Source organism: Antennarius striatus, chromosome 22, assembly GCF_040054535.1.
Source record: "Antennarius striatus isolate MH-2024 chromosome 22, ASM4005453v1, whole genome shotgun sequence".
In the NCBI taxonomy this organism is placed as follows: domain Eukaryota; kingdom Metazoa; phylum Chordata; class Actinopteri; order Lophiiformes; family Antennariidae; genus Antennarius; species Antennarius striatus.
Genome location: NC_090797.1, coordinates 6,201,488 through 6,220,089, shown reverse-complemented (window position 1 = coordinate 6,220,089; position 18,602 = coordinate 6,201,488). Strand labels below are relative to the sequence as shown.

Sequence of the window (18,602 nt, the reverse complement as noted above, 5' to 3'; positions counted from 1 at the left end):
GCAACACATCAACTCAGGCCTGCAGGGCTGAACATGAATTTCCAGATTAGCCTCCGGGGTTCATTTCAGGACATCAAGTCTCATAACTTTGGTCAGAAATAGCATGGAGTTGTTTAAGAAGCTTTTGTACTCTGGGTCTTGATACGCTGCAGTTTTTCTTCCAGATTTTTCTGCTCCCACGGCGTCAGCTGACAGGCAGCCATACTTCAGATGACTCATCAGCACAAGGGCATTAAATCCCATTGTTTTTTATTCACTGCCTGGGTTCAAACGTTGGACTCTCAGAGAAACGATAGCATATTTAATCCAATGTACTCCTTTCCTGCTTTTCACCACACGTCTGTATAAACACTGAAAGGCTTGCCAGTGAGAATCTGAACAATGAGATGACTGTGAGTCAGACTAAATTGTTTAGTTACTTGACACTGAATCCTCCCCAAACTGCTGTCACCTGAGCACTCAAAGTGAAAAAACACATCCAGATGATTATATTGGCATCAAATAAAGGACATGTGCCCTAGTACTGCACATGAGCTAACACTCTACGTACTAAGAGCGAAATACTGTATGGCTGTTTTTTGACATCAGTTAAAGTTTTTCTGCAGCTTTTTATTAATAGTTACAGTAAATGCTGACATTTTGAAATGCAAAAGAGTTAATAAAAATACCTGGCAATGGGTAATTTATTCAAGCACAAACTTGTAATTCCTTTCAAATGAATCATTTTGATTTATTTATAAAACATTTTTTTATTTCTAATATGTTCTAGAGAGTAAGTAGTTTCTCAGTACCCAGCAATTTAATGGCTTTTCTCATTATTTCATGAGTTGAACAAACAGTCAAATCAGTCATTTAATGGGGAATGTAATCCACAAGCCAGAAGAAGTGAAAGGAGGTCATTATTTGCAGTCCAATAAAAGTCATTCAGCATCAGCTCCACTTTATCCACCCCTAACAGTAAAATACTGTTACGGATGAATGTATGAGTTCTGTTCTCATGAGATCATTTACAATAGGCTATTGCACCACCCACAGCAATTCTTGCTTTATTCTCTACAGTAATGCAGAATTTTGTTTGTTATGTGCTTTTTTCCCCCACAATGCTGGATGCGTGTTTTCATTTAAATTTAGGATCTAGTTCCTACTCTCCTTCACTGTAAATTACCTAGTAAATCATTTTTAGTAGATCACTATCGCCATCCATTTGAACAGAAAATGAAAACATTCTAGTGATCCTGGTTTCAGACAAATTATTTTTTTTAAGGTAACACAACATTAAATCCACTAGGTGGCAGCACACGAACAGAACAACGTCACATGGTTTTAGGATTACACGTCACTCCAGCATTAGCAGATACTGTTCTTTCAATTACACTATCATAATATTGCAGTTTTCCCTTTTGCCAGCACATTGTCTCAGCAGGAAAAGCATGGATGTTGGCAACATTAGAATCTCATGCAGCCATAACAGTGAGCAAAGATGTAAACACGCTGACAGTGAACAAGTACGGAAATTAAATTCCTTTATTCATTTTATTTTTCAAGTCAAACATAATAAAGGCCAAAAGCATTACATTATTCATGCCACAGCAAAAAAAAATTGCGGGTGTATCAATTGATTGTCCAGGTTTTATGTATGCTTACACACCATCACAATTCACAACTTACTCTAACTGGAACACATTAGTTCTACTTATGCCTTTGGTCCAGTGAAAATGTTTTTATCTTCACAAGGCACTAATAAAATGCACTGCAACCATTAGCTTTCCCATCCACTTGCTTACAATCAGATTTAATTAACCATTATGGGTTTATTGGCATCTTTTTTCAACATACATATTTTATGAATGAATGCATGCCATTAATTTTAATTGAAGTCAAACAGTCGACCTCATTGTCTGACTCTAGTTCTCTCTCACTTCACTCATTTCATCCAGTCTCTCAGCTCCAGTTTGAGAGGCCGGTCCTGTAAGTGATGTGATGTGAAATTAATTACAGTCATCCTGTACACTCACATAATCTTTTTTGCGTGAGCTGCTCGATGATGTCTTCAACGCCCAGTCAAGGATTGGTCACCCTTGTGTCAAAAATCTTATGACTCTAGTTTGCCTCAGCCAGTCAATGAGTGTCCACGCTATGCGCATGATGTTCATTATGGTAACGCAATTGAATGAGAGGAAGGATGACCTGAGGACAGGCACATGTGAAATTAAAAGCTGGAACCCGCTCTCCTTTGGCACAAGACACTAATCCTTTAATGCCACAGATTACATGATTTTGAGGTAGAACAGCAGAGATGTTTTACACCAACAGCAGTCAGTCCATTTATATTACATGATCTATATATCCTCAGTATTAAAACACCCACGATTGGTCTGTTTTCCTCATTGCATGGGTGAGGGGTTTCCGTTACCATGTGGTCATGAATAGGTCTGAGTGGGGAAGTTACTCGAGCCTAGGAAAAGAGTATAAGAGGATTTTCCATCTTAACGTCTCAAAAACTGTCAAGAACAGTCAGTCACCTGCAGGTGATGAGCACATGTGTGTATTTGTGGAGGGGAATCCTTTCCACAATCTAAATGTAAAACTGTGAACACAATAAGAAAATCCCACAGACCACACACAAGTACAAACATTCACTGAAGTATGAGTTTAAATCCAGATGTCAAGAAAAATCTCTAAGATGTGTGCAGCATGTAAAGAAATGATTAAATGGGTTAAGAGTGCAATCTTAAGTAATACTGTGATTATAAAACACTGTGTGACAATATGTTACAAAACTAACTCCACGGTGTCAAAGTACAAGTGAATACCCTGTAAAACAGCCCCAGCCTGGATGTTGATGGGAAACAGGGTGGTGACACAGGGGCTTATTTTAATGCATACTCATTTTGTTTGGCCCCATTTTTGCTAAGCTGTGCATCAGAAACCAACATTTTCTGCAAGGCCTGCACAAAGTAATGATACAAATCACGGCTGTCGGACGTGGATGGTCCAGCTAAATTTATCATTGGGAGTCCAGCGAGTTAAATAAAAAACCTTGTATTCTGAATATATTTGGCTTGAACTGGGTTGTGTTGAGACAAATAAAAGTGCAGATGATCTTGCTGTAAAAAAACCAAAAAAAAACATGCTGCTCTTCTTTCCTTTTCCTATTCATTCTAATTCTGAAATCCTCTTTGTGAAATCACCATGAGAGAAAGCAGGATTAACCCATACATAGAAAGAGAGAGAGAGCACTCAACACTCCATTGAACCTGCAGAGGGACGCTCAGGGCGATGCCTGCTTTATCCTACTCATAAGCACAGAACAGGGCTGTGCTGTACTTATCTGTCCATTAGCTTCACCTTCACTTCAGACATTTTGAAGACATCAGCCCAACAGCTTCTCCACAACAACACTCTGCTGCTGGCATCTTTTCCACAGTGATATGCTCTCAGTGGGAGAATCTCCTAGGTGACGCCCTCTGTGGACACGCCTAGAGGTGGCTGGTGTCTTTTCGAAGGCAGGTGAATCCTGTGCAAGGGCAGATGGAGTTGGAATTTTTTTTTTCTTTCCGTTTTTCTTTTGCTCGAAACACTCACGCATCTGCATATCTAGTCTGTAGGGCAAAGTAAACAGGGCAGACAAAGGAATTTGGATGAAAACATTGAGAAGCAAACAGAGTGTTTACATTTGTTTTGCAAACTCTTTCATTTACCACATTTTGGTTATGAAGTTCATACGAACCGAGCCTTTCGGTTACCTCCTTTTCTGAGTCAAATTCTGCTGTAGCTGTTGGATATTTGAGGTGACTTTTGGAATTCTGTTAACATGTAAATAGCTGCACAGGAAGAAAAAAAGTGTCACTGGATTCTGAGACTGACCTCGGACGGACCATGGAGGGGTATGGTCATGAGCACTTTGGTGCAGATGGAACGAAGGATAGCCATGCTGATAATCGGAGAATTGTAGGGGACTTTCAGCCTCCACATGCCAAAGCTTCATCTGGGGAGGATGAACACTTTGTGTGGAAAACCTCACACGGACACGGACACAGACACGAAACTGCAGCCCAGAGATACAGCGCTACACGTATCCAAGCTGGTTTAGGCCCAGAAAGGTGAGTTTCCTGAATGAAAAGGCATAGATTTTATATATGTCTATGGATATTATTTGGAAAAGCCAAATTTTAAGTATTTCTTAACAAGAAATGAGAGGGTTGTGCAAAATATCATAAAGTCAGGCATACAAATTTATATTTTTTTGATTCTAAATGGGGAAATAAGGCAATAATGTGATGGAAGTCTTGTAGCTTTCGTTGGCTGTGCCTTTATAACGCTGTACCTGTAAACCAATGACAGGCCGTCAAGACAGTTTACATGTCAACACACGATTGCATTTAGATCCGCATGCAAATGCCCTCTAGGATAAACACATCTCTTTTGAATGATGCACTTCATCTTGGAGGATTTTGGAGGCTTTTTATGATACCTTTGGTTTGTGAGAAGAAGCTAAAACAACAGGAAGTGGCTTAACATAAGGCGTCAGGTGTTATTTTTAACACAGTCTGTCTGTCCAGAGTGTGCGTATTGAATGTTCTTCAATGCAACATCAAGGCATGAGCGAACAGCATGCTGCAGGGAGGATAAACAGGAAGGAACAACTGACCCATATCTGCAATGACCCACATTTAATGTGACAGAAACACAGAGAGGCAAGACTGATCCCTCCCGAGTCACCTTGACAAACGTCTAAAAAATTTTCAGTTAATATAAATAAAGTTTTGCAAAGCACATTGGGTTTCAGAGAAAAGAACGTGGTTTTTGTCTCATATTTCTTTTCCTTGTTTGAACAGGAAAGAAAGACCTAATCAATGACAAGTTGAAATACACTCTTTCTCATAATAAATAACTTCATGTCAGCAGCAACACTGAGGTCGCAAATACAAAAAAGTTATGCAAAATTATTTCATGTGGCCACTGGACACATTTACATGTGTAATTCATGTAATTTACAAGTAAATATTTACCAAGATCACCATGAACCTTTTTTGAAACATAATTAAAAAGACAAGTTGGGATAAGATAAGATGGCTCTTATTGATCCTGAGCAAAATTCTTGTTCCAGGTGGCTCCAAAAAATAAGATATATGAACATTCAAAATATAAACACTGAACAGAATAAAAATTGACAACAGCACATTGAAATGACAACAGAACACCAAATAGGCAAAAAAAGATATACAGAATGTCAAGTAGCCAATAAAAACTTTGCACTTTTCTTGTGTTCCAAGCCTCTGTTGCACATAAATAAACATGTGGGCATGTTATTATGTTTACTTTTGGACACCATAATACTGTAGTGGTCAGAAAGTGAAAGTGAGTCACATCAGGTTGTTGTGATCTTTCAATGAATGCAAGGATGGTTAGAAATGTAATCAGTGTTGCCTTTTCTGCCGATGACTTTGCCATTTTATCCAAGTTAAGGTCATTTAATTCAGGAAAAATTTTATTTAGGCAAGGCAATTTGTTCCTGGAAATGCTTTTTATAATGGGTCCCTTATTTCTTTTTGCGGTAGGTTGAAAGCCAGTTCAATTCCAGACAGTAGAGCCGCATAATTAAGAAGACATTCTCAGATAAGAACGCATACCAGTGCATTACAGTTAAGGTCATGCGTTTAAAACATGTCACAAGTAAAAGTAGCAGAGCAAGTGAGCAGTATCGGTATGCATTAGTCTGACGACTGTCAGCATTATGATTTTATACAGTATTTTGCTTTACTGTTTTACTGTACTGTTTTAATGTGTTTGGCTGTTACAAAGTTTAAAAGATGACAACGCATATTTTACATAGCATAAATGACTGGCGTTGCACATTAACATTTTAATGAACAGAGACAGTCAGATGATAGATAAATAGATGGAAAGACAGACAGACAGATAGATAGTGCAGTATTTATTTATAAACCTAATCGTACTATTAAATTAAAACATTTACATCCTGCACATGGAAGCAATCAAATAAAGGCCAGTGCTAAAACGATCAGAAATAAAAAGAAAACCAATTGGAGTCCATGTGTGACCCATTTGCTCGTGGGGGTCGGGTTTCAGGAGACGAACTTTCCACGTGGATCACCTTTTGCCACTAATCCGCCGGATTCGGAGGGTTAAACCCGCCCCCGTGGGGAGAAGGGCAGTGACGCTGCAGCCGCCACTACATAACATCAACACGCACCGTCTGCAACGTCAGGCAAGCGCATCTAGATCACGTAAAATACCAACCCCGATTTTTTTTTTTTTTTTAAACATCTGGGAGCCGCGTATCGTCGTCGCGTTTTTCCTTCGACTCAGAAGGAGCGGTTGTGTTTATTATCGCTTCTTTTTTTTTATCCTGACGTCTTTCCGATCCACGGCTGGAAAGTTGCTTCCCTTTTGGTCAACGTGGGCATCGGCTTCCACAAGGTAGCTTGCTAATGTTGCTCGATCCCGGGAAAATAATGTTGGGGTTAATGGCAGCGAAGACGCCACGGAATTTTTAAAGAGCGTCTATGTATTTGATGGTGAGGATTGTCGCTAAAACGCACACGTGGAAAGGCGTTTTGTGTAAAGTTCATCCTCAAATGACCAGGCGCTAGTGCTAAAGGCTAATGGTTGCTCCCACATGTCTGCAAGCATAACGGTAGTCTGAGCAGAGTTCACGTCTGATCGGACCAAAGTTTCATGTTTTTTGTTTTTGGATTGTTAAAGCATATGCATAATTTTATTTTATTTTTTAATTCTAGAATTAATGACGACTTTCAGATGCTGATAGAAAAAATAAGATCTAGGCGAAAATTCTTGCATGATGTCACAACTTGAATAAGACGCAAGTGACGACTTTTAAATAAAGTGAAACGTGTAATTCAAATGACGTGTTTGTTGGTGAAAACATTTGTGCCGAATATCTTTGATTTAGAGTAGATATCGCTTGGTTACCTGATGAATGAATCGCTTCCATCATTTAATGCTTGTTTAATGACAAATCATGCCTCGCTTCCAGTTGGCAGACCTGGCTTTAAATATGTTTACAATCCTCAGGTTAACATTAAAGCTTCAACATGAAAGCTTTATTGCTTTCTTCTGTTTGAAATGTAGCTATATTTTCACTTCGCATTAGTATTAGTATTGCAGATTAACGTAGACTTGATGTACATCAACGCTGTTCCTCGCTTTTGAAAATATAAAGGCTAGAGACGGTCATTCGATAAGAGGACCCCTTAAAACTCTGTCATATTATTGTTAACCCTGTTCTCTAAGTTGTTTTTTGTATTATAGAACATCGTTTAAAACCTTTATAGTGCACAAAAGTAACCCTTCTTCAATTCGGCGTATATTAATTCAGTTAAACGCCGCAAATTAAAATGAAATCTAATAATTTTACTGCCGCAGTACTCTTTTGCAAACCAGTTCTTGAAATGCTGGTTTTAACATGGATACGTTTCCTACTATGGGTAGCCAGGTAAGACACGGGGATGCTAATGTGTGCTAACACGGCTAATGAGGGATCACAGCTACTGCTAGCAATAATGCTACGTAAACAAGGCGGCTAGCTGTTTACTATGGGTGTGCGCTGCGTGCGGCTAATGTCTGCTAGCTGCTGATAATACCATGTAGGTCACCATACCAGTACTCGGGCTCGACTTGACCCCCAAATTATGACATGTCGAAGATATGTTCATTTTTCGTTAGGCGACGTTCTAATCGATAGGCGTTGCTTCTGATTATTTTTGTTTTTTTGTAAACGAATTCCATGCGGTTCTAGGTGAAATGGTTCACAGAAATGTCAGTGGGTAACCCATCCATATTTTGCTTGACAGAGCTGTGCATTTAGTATGGCTTTATATTTTTATGGTATTTATGTTAAGTAAATATTTTTTTAATTAATTAACTATTAATACAGTTAATTAAATTAAAATCACAAGATCACTCCTGATGTATTGCAGCTGCTTGTTTATTACAGTTGATTTTCCATCTCATGTTCAATTTGTATTTTTATTCTCAAAATGACCTTTCTTTAAAAAAATGTGTGCAGTGTTAAATGTAAGTTTACTATTGCATTATTAATGGCTTGCTCGTGTTAAGCAGAGGGAGTGATTGCATGTTGCACCTGCAGTCCAGGCGCTTTGACTTGCATCTGGCTGGGTTCTAATGTTGCTATGGTAATGTCTTGCTGAGAGAAGGTCATTAAAGCTCCGACAAGGATTGTCTAGTGTTCTCACAGGACATTGCTTTATTCAATTCACTTTAAAAAAAAAAGTTGTATATTTTAGTCTTGGATTTATGTGACATCTTTTCATTTTGGCAGCATGGCGGACTACTTAATCAGTGGTGGTACTGGCTACGTCCCTGAAGATGGACTCTCAGCTCAGCAGCTATTCTCAATCGGAGACGGCCTTACATACAAGTAGGTTTGCACCACAAACTCCGATTTGTTTTTTTTACTGAAAATCTCAGCAATGAAATTCATTCAAAGTAAGGTCTCCTTATTTTTTTAAAAAAAACCTCACCTGCGTGCCATGGTGAGTGACGTTTACGCAGCAGTGCTTTGTAATGGCCAACGCATTTTGAACCACCAGATCTGACCAACAGTGCGTTGTCTCCGATGGTCATACGGCTGAAGAGCTATGCTCTAAAGGAGATGGTTTGACTTACAAGTGAGTAAAACAGTCCTCTTCAAACTGTTTTCAAACTGTTCTGTCAAAAGTCATCTGTCTCTCCAAATAGTGAATTCATTAGCGGAAAGTAAATGAACATTCTTTGGAACAAAACATAGCATGAGTTTCAGACTTTTATTAATGTAGAAATAACTACATTATCTTGTTTTAAAATCTGATTTCATGCCATCCTTTTAATCCAGCATGCACAACAGAAAATTTAATTCCCTTCCTTACAAATATTTTGAATTAATTTAGCAATTTCTCATCCCATAGCCAGCTGAACATCCACCAACTCTCATCCCTAATCAAACTTTCTACAGACACCAATTGAATAGATGTAGTATTGCTTTGATTATGTCTGCATGTCATTCAATAATCCCTCCACAGTGTAATTAAGTGCATCACGACTAAAGGCAAACTTGCACATGATTTCCTGAATTGACATCATGTGGGCACGAGGGGTGGACGGAGGCGGTTCAGGGCGAGAATCTACATCACGTTTTTTTGAGCCATTTGCCTTCATGTCACAGTCGCTCCTAACATGTGAGATGAAAACTGATAATGTGAGGAAAGCTGGTTCTGTTTCATTTCTTAGAAACGGGATCAAATTTCTTCCCACTTTCCCGTATTTGCCTTTGACACACTCCTGTCAGCACAGGGTTCAACGATCATATTTGCATATGGTATCTATTTATCAAGGATTTACGCCAATCTATATGCGTATATTCATTTTCATTAGTTACAAGCTGTTTATGAACATGATGTGATGTGATTGCTGTCCTTTAAATCTAGCTTTTAACATAGAGTGTAGAAGGTGAATGATTAGCTCTATTAACTAGACATGAGGCTTAAATCGTCTGTTTTTACATACAGACGCCGCAAAGTACATCAGCTAAAATGTTGTGTAATCAGGTTTGAAATGTCAACTTAGGTTATGACCGCTGTCATTTCAGGCCACAGATCAGTTTCACCTGCAGCCTGAAGGGACTCCCAACTAGCTGCTGTCTAATAGTGCTGATTTCTTAGGACTACAGAGGATTAATTCCCTCTGCTAACTTTCATCTAATCTCACTCACATCTCACAGGTTTTCTCTTACAAACCAAAGTAGGATATTGGACATTTACCTGAGTCTTTACGAGATTCATCCTGTCAAAGTCGATGCTTTTACATTTGCGAAACCCCCCCCCCCAAAAAAAAACCCCAGGTGTGTTCTGTTTGGGTGTAAGCAGATTGTTCATAATGCTTTTACATAAGGAGAGGTGTCTCTACAAGTAGGGAAAGGTTGTTTGTGCCTTCAAAACTTGACTGGTTTGCATCGTGCATTTGTCTACATTTCACATTCAAATGAAGGCAGTAAGAGGCGTTTAAGTCAACGCAACGAGTTTCAACGTAGCGCTTGACCACAAGTTGGTAGGTGCAGTCAGTGTGTTGCGAAGCTGAGGTTTGCACTGGGCGTTAAAAGCTAGCAGACGTCTCCTGGTCTTCCTGTTTGTGGGGTTTGATGATGCCTGGACAAACAGGACTCCTCCCTCGAAAGTGCATCTCTTTTAGAGATCTTGATGTGTTACAGGTTCAGCAGTGTGTTTTTACTCCACCTGTACTGTTCATCTCTTTCACATACGTTTGTTCTGGGATGTTTTCCATCCATCCACATTCAACACTTCTCTTCATTCCTGTGTCTTCTGTCGACTTTTTGCCTGTTTTCACCCCCAAAGCCGACCAAAACCACAAAGTTCATCTGACCCTAAACGCACCACTCCTGTGTCTGGGTCAGAGTCTCTCACTGTTTTTGTGTCTCCCTCTCATTGTGTTTATATGGGTCAAAAGCCATGTTAACCCTGTACCTTTTTCAGCAAACACAGTGTTTGTACACAACATTCTGGGAATCACGGAGAGACAGAAAAGAGATTCCAGTAAAAGACTATAAGTTGCTCAAACGATGATCTTTTATCTGTTTCTAAAAAAAATAATCGTTTTACCATGTTTTCCCTGAGTTTCTCAGAAAGAGAAATTCCTGCTCAATATGAAGCAGAATTTATTTCACGTATAGGTTATTTAAATTGCTTTTGACTCGAGAAACTCTTGGTGTGTAAATGCCAAGGTGTGAATGCTTCTGTACCGAGTTGGATCAGCCTCTTACCTTTTCTTTTTTGTTGTGTCTTTCAGTGACTTCCTGATATTGCCTGGCTTCATCGACTTTACCTCAGATGAAGTGGTGAGTATGCAGATGTGCAAAGGGTCTTGTTTTCAGCATGGAAGTTACTCGAGCGTAGTTTTAATTGAAGGTACTGGTTAGATTAATTGGTTTCGGAACGGGAGATATTTCAGTCACTGGTATGTTGAAGGACGAGTATATAATTTCCCTGGTTTCTCCCCCACTCCTCTGTGACATGCTCACAACGTGGCAGCGTCTGCTGACGCGCCGTTTTTAGTCGCACCACATCCCTTCAGCCTCGTCGCAGTGAAAAGAGGCCTCTCCGCTCCAGACGCAACCTCATCGCATAAACAGAGCCTTTATAAAAATAGTCTTGTTTTCTGCCTGTTTCAAAACTGTCAGCGTCATTTCTCCTCTCCCCAACCGCCCTCCTATTTTTGCCCGATGTGGTCACCCGCCGCCTGCTCCCTCACCCCGGTGTTTATATGTGCGTGTTCTCCGTCGCTCACCAGCCTCTCTGCAGAGAGCGAGAATTAATCTCAGGGCTTTAGATGAAATCCTTCTTTTGCTTCGTCCATTTTCAGAAAGATTAATCTAATTGTCATCACTTTTTTCACATTTGCTCAAAGTTAAAGATAGCTCTTGACTGCTTTTGCCGTGACTTAGTTACTTTCACTCAGTCTGGGGTTTTGCCATGTTTATGTTCTGCATAGTGATCCCGTTCAAGCACGAATAACACAAATGCTTCTGAATTTATGCTCAGTCACCACTTTGAATGGAGCAGTTCTTGTCAACGTGTCAGTGGATAAACTGAAAATCGCGACGTGCTCTTCCGCATTTTCGCGGCGTCGCGTTTTGATGGAGCCGCTGTGGGAAATTCTTCAGACTCGTCCCGACGTTCTTTCCAAACTCTCAGTTGAATTTAGCAAGTTAGTGCTGTGGAGTGGTGTCGGTAGATTTCTCTCACGTTCCCTGTGAACCCCTGAGAAAAAGTTTTCATAGTTTATTTCTCACAGATAAGGGCTAAAAGCTTGGACGCCACCGGGGGCGCATCTGCTGGTTTCCCAGCAGATTGTTCGTGATTGTTTGTGGATTTTTATTCTCACATGCGCTAAACTGAAGATAACAAAATCTAGCTTTTGTGTTTTGGAAGGACGGGAAAGTTAAAGGTGGCTGTTGGAGATGCAGTAGCGTGAGCATCAGATTTTTTGCATTAGCGTCTGATTTTTGTTTAACAGGGGCCGCTAGCAACATAAACTAATGTTAAAACAAAATGTCAGTCACGTTTGTTTCAGTCATTCCAGGTTATATATTGTTAAAAATGTCACTTGAGGACACAAGTCTGCAACATTTCACATCTGCCACTAAGAAAAAAACAACTTCAGTGTCGACATTAAAATCTGTTATCCTTCCATTTTCTCTGCCTCTCAGGACTTGACATCAGCCCTGACCAGAAAGATCACCTTGAAGACCCCTCTCATCTCCTCCCCCATGGACACCGTCACAGAGTCGGCAATGGCCATCGCTATGGCGGTACGACAGTAACGGCGGAAATAACGAGTCAGGTTTTCTTTTCATTTTTTTCAGCTCTAAAATATCCTTTATAATTACTTCTGATCTGACAGCTCATGGGAGGCATCGGCATCATCCATCACAACTGCACACCGGAATTCCAGGCTAATGAGGTCCGCAAGGTTAAGGTGAGCAGACTTTTATTTTCTTAAAGATCCCAAATTCAAATGCTCACTAATAATGATTGCTTTTCCGAGTTGTAGTTTTATTGGTGTTGTTGTTTGGTTTTAAAACCAAAAGGACTTCCAACATCAACCATAAAACCTATGTTGTCATCTTTTCCCTATAAAGGCTATGGTAAATGTCTTCCATTTGTTTGTGTGGGGTTTCTTTTATGTGTTTTTTTTTAAAATGTTTTTTTGTGTTGTTTGGTTGAGTTTTCATACTAATAATTTCTTCTCATACATCCTGTCGTCTGTGTTTGGTTTGGCACTGCTTTTCCTGCTTCGTGCGAAATTAAAGAGAAATGGGGGGACGGGAGAGAGAATAAATTAACGACGGATATGTTTCCTTCCCAGAGGTTTGAACAGGGTTTCATCACAGACCCACTTGTGATGAGTCCACGCCACACAGTTGGGGATGTGTTTGAGGCCAAAGTAAGACACGGCTTCTCTGGGATCCCCGTGACGGAGACGGGCAAAATGGGCAGCAAACTGGTCGGGATCGTCACCTCCAGGGACATCGACTTCCTTTCTGAAAAAGACCACGGCAAACCTTTGGAGGAGGTGTGTATTTTTTTTAATGCTTTTTAACAAACAGCACGCTTTCGGTTTCAAAATATTTTCACTCATCATTTTATTTTTTTGTTTTGCAAATCTTTACCTCCAAGGCCATGACAAAGAGGGAGGACTTGGTCGTGGCGCCAGCTGGTGTTACGTTGAAAGAAGCCAACGATATCCTGCAGCGCAGTAAAAAAGGTGACGGTTGTGTCTTTGCTAGCAGCTCTTGTCCAATCGGATCAGAATCTCAGGAAGCTCAGTAGCATGAATCCTGCTCTCTGTTGCTAGGCAAGCTTCCCATTGTAAATAATAATGACGAGCTGGTGGCCATCATCGCCAGGACCGACTTGAAGAAGAACAGGGATTACCCGCTGGCCTCTAAGGATTCACGCAAACAGCTGCTGTGCGGCGCCGCCATCGGCACCAGGGAGGATGACAAATACAGACTGGACCTGTTGGTGCAGGCTGGAGTGGATGTTGTAGTCCTGGTGGGTTTAGCTTATGGATATAAACTTACATTTAGAGACTTGAGTCATTTGTTGAGAATACGCGCTCCTGTGCTTGACTCCTGAATGTTTTCTGTCTCCAGGACTCTTCACAAGGAAACTCGGTGTATCAGATCAACATGATAAATTATATTAAACAAAAGTATCCAGACTTACAAGTGGCAGGAGGAAACGGTGAGTCTGTTGACAATGAAAACACAAACGCGCCGCTGTTGTCACCTCTATTAATACTTCCACGATGGTGATGTGTTGGTTTTTTTTGGCAGCATTTTTGTAATGTAAACAGAACTTAATAATTTTTTATTCTCTCTGGCAGTGGTTACAGCAGCCCAGGCCAAGAACCTGATAGACGCTGGCATCGATGCCCTGAGGGTCGGCATGGGCTGCGGCTCCATCTGCATCACGCAGGAAGGTACCCTCACTTCATTTATATCACATGCTTTAATTTTTATCCCTGCTTATTTCTCTTTTTAAAGATCGGAGAAATATATAAAGACTTTATTTGATCACATGTTAGAGGTAGGTCACCACACTTTTGTGCTGCTGTTTTGATTCCGTTTGTAAAAGTGTCAATACAAGTTAAAAACTACTTTGGTCGTTCAGTGGAGAGAGATGCCCTTCATCTCCCAGGAAGGCTTTTATTGTGAAACAGCAGGAACGTGTGATTTCCATACACTCTTGAAATGTAGCTGCAGTCATCTTTAGTAGAAACAGATTTTACACGTAGTTGGCGCAGCTCAGTGCAGCCCTACAGTCGCTGCACCTATTCCTAATCATACTATGAGCTTCAGTGTGAAGAAAAGGGTATCAGTTGCTAAGGTAACAAATACCCTGAGACCGCTGTTGTCATGGTGATATGCCAAGGCCTCTTTATGGGTTGCCATGGGGACTGGCCTCTCATGCTCATACTGGGTCACGTTCACCAACAAGAACAGGAGAGAAACGTTGCAGAAATAATTATCGAGACGTAATTCTGTCGCTTCACGTCTGAGTCAGGATGAGTGATAGGCAGGATTTTTTTTTTTGAGTCATGATATATGTATTTTCACCTTCTAGTCATGGCATGTGGGCGACCCCAGGGGACCTCGGTGTACAAGGTAGCGGAATATGCCAGGCGCTTCGGCGTGCCGGTCATCGCTGATGGTGGCATTCAGACCGTGGGCCACGTGGTGAAGGCTCTTTCTCTTGGAGCATCAACTGGTGAGATATATCAATATCTATATGTCTGTAAATATTTAGATATATCAATATCAAAACCTTTGTCACAGTTGGTGAGCAGATTATACATGTTCCTGTCTCCTCCTCCAGTTATGATGGGCTCTTTGCTAGCGGCGACCACTGAAGCTCCAGGAGAGTATTTCTTCTCAGATGGTGTGCGGCTAAAAAAGTACCGTGGTATGGGCTCCCTGGACGCCATGGAGAAGAGCATCAGCAGCCAGAAACGTTATTTCAGGTACGTTAAAGGCTCAAACTGTTGAGAAACCTTCATTTACTAAAGCTGTGATTCCATCAGACAAATATCAACGAGGTGTTTCCACAGTGAGGGTGACAAAGTAAAAGTGGCCCAAGGCGTGTCGGGCTCGGTCCAAGACAAGGGATCCATCCATAAGTTTGTACCTTACCTGATAGCTGGTATCCAGCACGGCTGTCAGGACATCGGGGCAAAGAGTCTGTCTGTCCTCCGGTAAGTAGCCTGTGAGTCACCAGCGATGATACAAAACAAATATTAGCTTTCACGTGGGTTAAACGTGCTCGTCTGTTTCAGTTCAATGATGTACTCTGGAGAGCTGAAGTTTGAAAAGAGGACCATGTCTGCACAGGTGGAGGGGGGAATTCATGGACTCCACTCGTAAGTACAAATAAGACACGCTAACGTTAAGTAGATGGATAGTGAAGGCGTCTGTAGAATACAATTAGAAGAATGCTGGTAGAATGGAATGTAATTACAGTATTTCCCGCACTGTAAGGCGCATTAAAAGCCTATAATTTTCTCATAAACCTACAGCGCGCCTTATAATCCGGTGCGCCTTATAGTGTGGGAAATACTGTAGTAGGTGTTTTCCTTTATGCATCGAGATCATCATATTATTTTCATGCAAACTGAACTCTTACTTTTGGCCCCGGCTTGCTACTCCCCCCCCCCCCCAGAAGCAGGAACAACAGTCCAAGCAGCATTCTTTTCGTTCGCTTTTACAATGCCAAGAGACAACGCGGCTACTGTCATCGTGATACTTCCTGTTGTCATTTCATAATACAGGAACATGAAGCTGGCCTGAAAAGACATGACGGCGCAAAAAGTTTGATAGTCTTGTTGGCTAACATAAATGTGCTGAGTCACAGGTGTGTAGCAGCGGCGCTGACATCTCATCTCTTCCTCCACAGTTACGAGAAGCGACTTTACTGAACTGACTGCGGATCAGCAGTGTACGCGACGCACCCAACCTAACAGTGACCAAATGTTAATCGCCACTTTGGATACAAGCCCCCCCCCCCTCTCACCCAGCCACGCCCTCACCCAACCACACCCCTCTCTGCACTTTCTCGCATTGTGTCCACCGTCACCTCCCGTCTCCGATCTAAGCCGGCTGCTTCTCTGTGGGGAGTGGGGGAGGAGCAAAGAGGCAATGTAGCGACGTGAGAAACTCCGAGCCGGCGCCCGACGTCTCTCTGAACACCCAGGTTTCGAACTCACGAAGCGGCACATCAGGGTTTTCAGAAGGACGCGCGCACACACCCCGAAATCTCAAGTGCGAAGCCGACCCCCAATCTCTCGTGGGCGTCGAGTCGTGACGGAATGAATGAGTGTGTGTGTGTGTATGTGTGCGTGTTTGGTGAATAATGATTTGATTGTTTGGATGAAGTGAAGGTGCACTATTTTAATGTTTCCTGACAGTGAGGTAAAAACAATCATGGTGCAGATTCCATTAGCATCGCTTTTTTTGGGGTGGGGGATTTTTACATCCACTCATCCCTGTTTGGAAGTGTCTCACATCCCTGTGCGGGAAAACACAGTTACACACACAAGACACAAGAAAAATTGTCTCTCTTTGTGCGGTATGTCTCCTTTGTAACGGCAATCTTATTTACTTTTATTTGCATTTTGACGTCATCAGAGGTTAAAGCTACTTGTTGAACTGTAGCTGCTCATCTTTCTGTGTGTATCCTCCATACTGAGGTACAAGATATTGGCCGTGGCAGTTATCCTTGAAGATTTACCCTCTAGTTTCATCCAGGTAATAGACAGAACCCAGCCTGTTTACCACTGTGGACATTCATTTCCCTTTGAACCAAATAGTCAGCATCCTATCTCACTTCATTATGTTCATGTGTTGAGCATAGAAGGGACCAAAAGCTACACAATCAGGTATATTTAAGAGAAAACAAGATGTAACTGATAAATAAAATAAATAAAGTTAATATTGAGAAGAAGGAAAAAATCTCCCTCTAATTTGAATACTTTTTGATCAAACAGACTTTATATTAAACCTGTATACTCTTCGGGACGTCGAATTGAGCATGAAGTGTTTTTGATATGCATGTTTATTTTTTCACTAAGCCAAACATGTTCTATTTTTATTCCGCTTTGTTGTACTTGCATACATACTGCCACGTATATTTACACTTTGTCTAAGACTTTCTATGGTAACTTCAAAACCAAAATTGCCACAAGAAGCCGCTTCTTACCTTGTTACTTGTCCATTTTGGGTATTCTGGTGAAGGCTGTCTGATAGTTGTTTTACTTTTTTTAAAAACCAGATATATGCCTTGAAGCCAGGGATGGAATTAAGGTTGCACAGCACAGCTCAAGTCGACATGTACGATGCTACTCACCCTCTCATCCCCCGTTTTCTAACTTGAATGCCATTTGTCATCATTCAGCTCGTGTAGGACTAGGCTTTTCTAACATTTTCATACTGGATATCTGTTTGACTAGACGTAATTTTCTAAAATAATAAGCCTGAGAGTTGCTTTCTCTGCCTGGCCAGGGCGCGTGTCCTACAAAGCTTGGCGATTGAACTACATGGCCAGAAAATGTACACCAAGATCTACAGAATACATGAACCTTCTTTAGTGAATGACATTCTCCTTGTTTTTCATCTCCCATCCTGTGAGAAAAATCAGGTTTATAAAATATCTTATGTCAGTACAGAGTCTTGTTTGCCCATCTAAATGGCACTGATAAAGTGTTAAGTGAGATACTAACTACTTTCTTTTTAAGACACTTTTTATGCTTTCATTTTCTGTATGCTGCAATATGTATTTAGAACACAGAGGTAGCTTCTGCAACCAGCATTTATAATTATAAGCAAGGGCTTTTTTAGATGGACAAAAAAGATTCTGTATTCAATAAGTCATTACAGTTTTGTTTGGATGATTTACAGTTCAAAGAACATTATGTTTACAGTAAAGCAAAAGAGAAGTTGCTTTTGCTGTTCATTCAGTTAAAGAAGAATAAATGAATCAAACTGTGTTTGGACCACTGTCTTATTCCTTATTACATCTCGCTTCAAAACGGTGATGTAAATGTCAGTGTTTCGTCCGTCCGTCCGTTAGTGCACCAAATATTTTCGCAGCAGTGTCAGATAGAAAGATGAAACAAAAAGCACATTAATCGGGGAGCAAAGGGGATGAAAATGAGATGAAGACCTTGACCTTGAGAAAACTAGCTCAATGTCAAATTTCAACTTTGTTACACAGGAACCGGACAAGATAAATGAAGGCCAAGCTAGTGCTTTGATCTATGACAGTAGGTCAAAGCACTAGCTTTGATCTTTGAGCTATGCAAGTAGGTCAGGGTAAAATTTTGAAATCAGGGGTGCCGTGGGATGTTGCAATCTGTGACTACATTGGTTCTAGTTCTCTTGTTTTTGTTGATAGGGCTTTTTAACTAAGCATGGTCACTTGAAAAGTTAAAACACAAATCTTGAGATGTAATTTTTTATTTCAGTCTCTATTCAGGGATAGTTTACA

At 40.8% G+C, this 18,602-nt stretch overlaps 1 protein-coding gene across 3 annotated transcripts; it reads left to right on the top strand.

Annotated features, from left to right (window-relative positions):
• The first annotated feature begins 6,215 nt into the window (after positions 1 to 6,215).
• Positions 6,216 to 18,102, top strand: LOC137589438 (inosine-5'-monophosphate dehydrogenase 1b). Of its 3 annotated transcripts, none has more exons than XM_068307210.1 (16): positions 6,216 to 6,444; positions 8,327 to 8,425; positions 8,598 to 8,675; positions 10,846 to 10,894; positions 12,266 to 12,367; positions 12,460 to 12,534; positions 12,925 to 13,131; positions 13,236 to 13,323; positions 13,414 to 13,613; positions 13,715 to 13,805; positions 13,948 to 14,043; positions 14,688 to 14,831; positions 14,940 to 15,084; positions 15,172 to 15,315; positions 15,397 to 15,480; positions 16,014 to 18,102. In XM_068307210.1, the coding sequence occupies exons 2-16, from the start codon at positions 8,328 to 8,330 to the stop codon at positions 16,033 to 16,035; spliced, it is 1,623 nt and encodes a 540-aa protein (XP_068163311.1). In that variant the 5' UTR covers positions 6,216 to 6,444; position 8,327; the 3' UTR covers positions 16,036 to 18,102. The 3 variants fall into 3 exon arrangements, with proteins under 3 accessions (XP_068163311.1, XP_068163313.1, XP_068163312.1); XM_068307211.1 differs by having other exon boundaries at positions 6,428 to 6,542; XM_068307212.1 differs by lacking the exon at positions 8,598 to 8,675 and having other exon boundaries at positions 6,217 to 6,444.
• Positions 18,103 to 18,602: the final 500 nt, after the last annotated feature.

Bases quoted from the DNA above. Each gene is read 5' to 3' on its own strand.
- LOC137589438 (XM_068307210.1), top strand. From the start codon at position 8,328: ATGGCGGACTACTTAATCAGTGGTGGTACTGGCTACGTCCCTGAAGAT. The intron at 8,676-10,845 runs GTGAGTAAAACA...TGTGTCTTTCAG, and splicing joins GGAGATGGTTTGACTTACAA to TGACTTCCTGATATTGCCTG. The intron at 14,044-14,687 runs GTACCCTCACTT...TTCACCTTCTAG, and splicing joins CATCTGCATCACGCAGGAAG to TCATGGCATGTGGGCGACCC.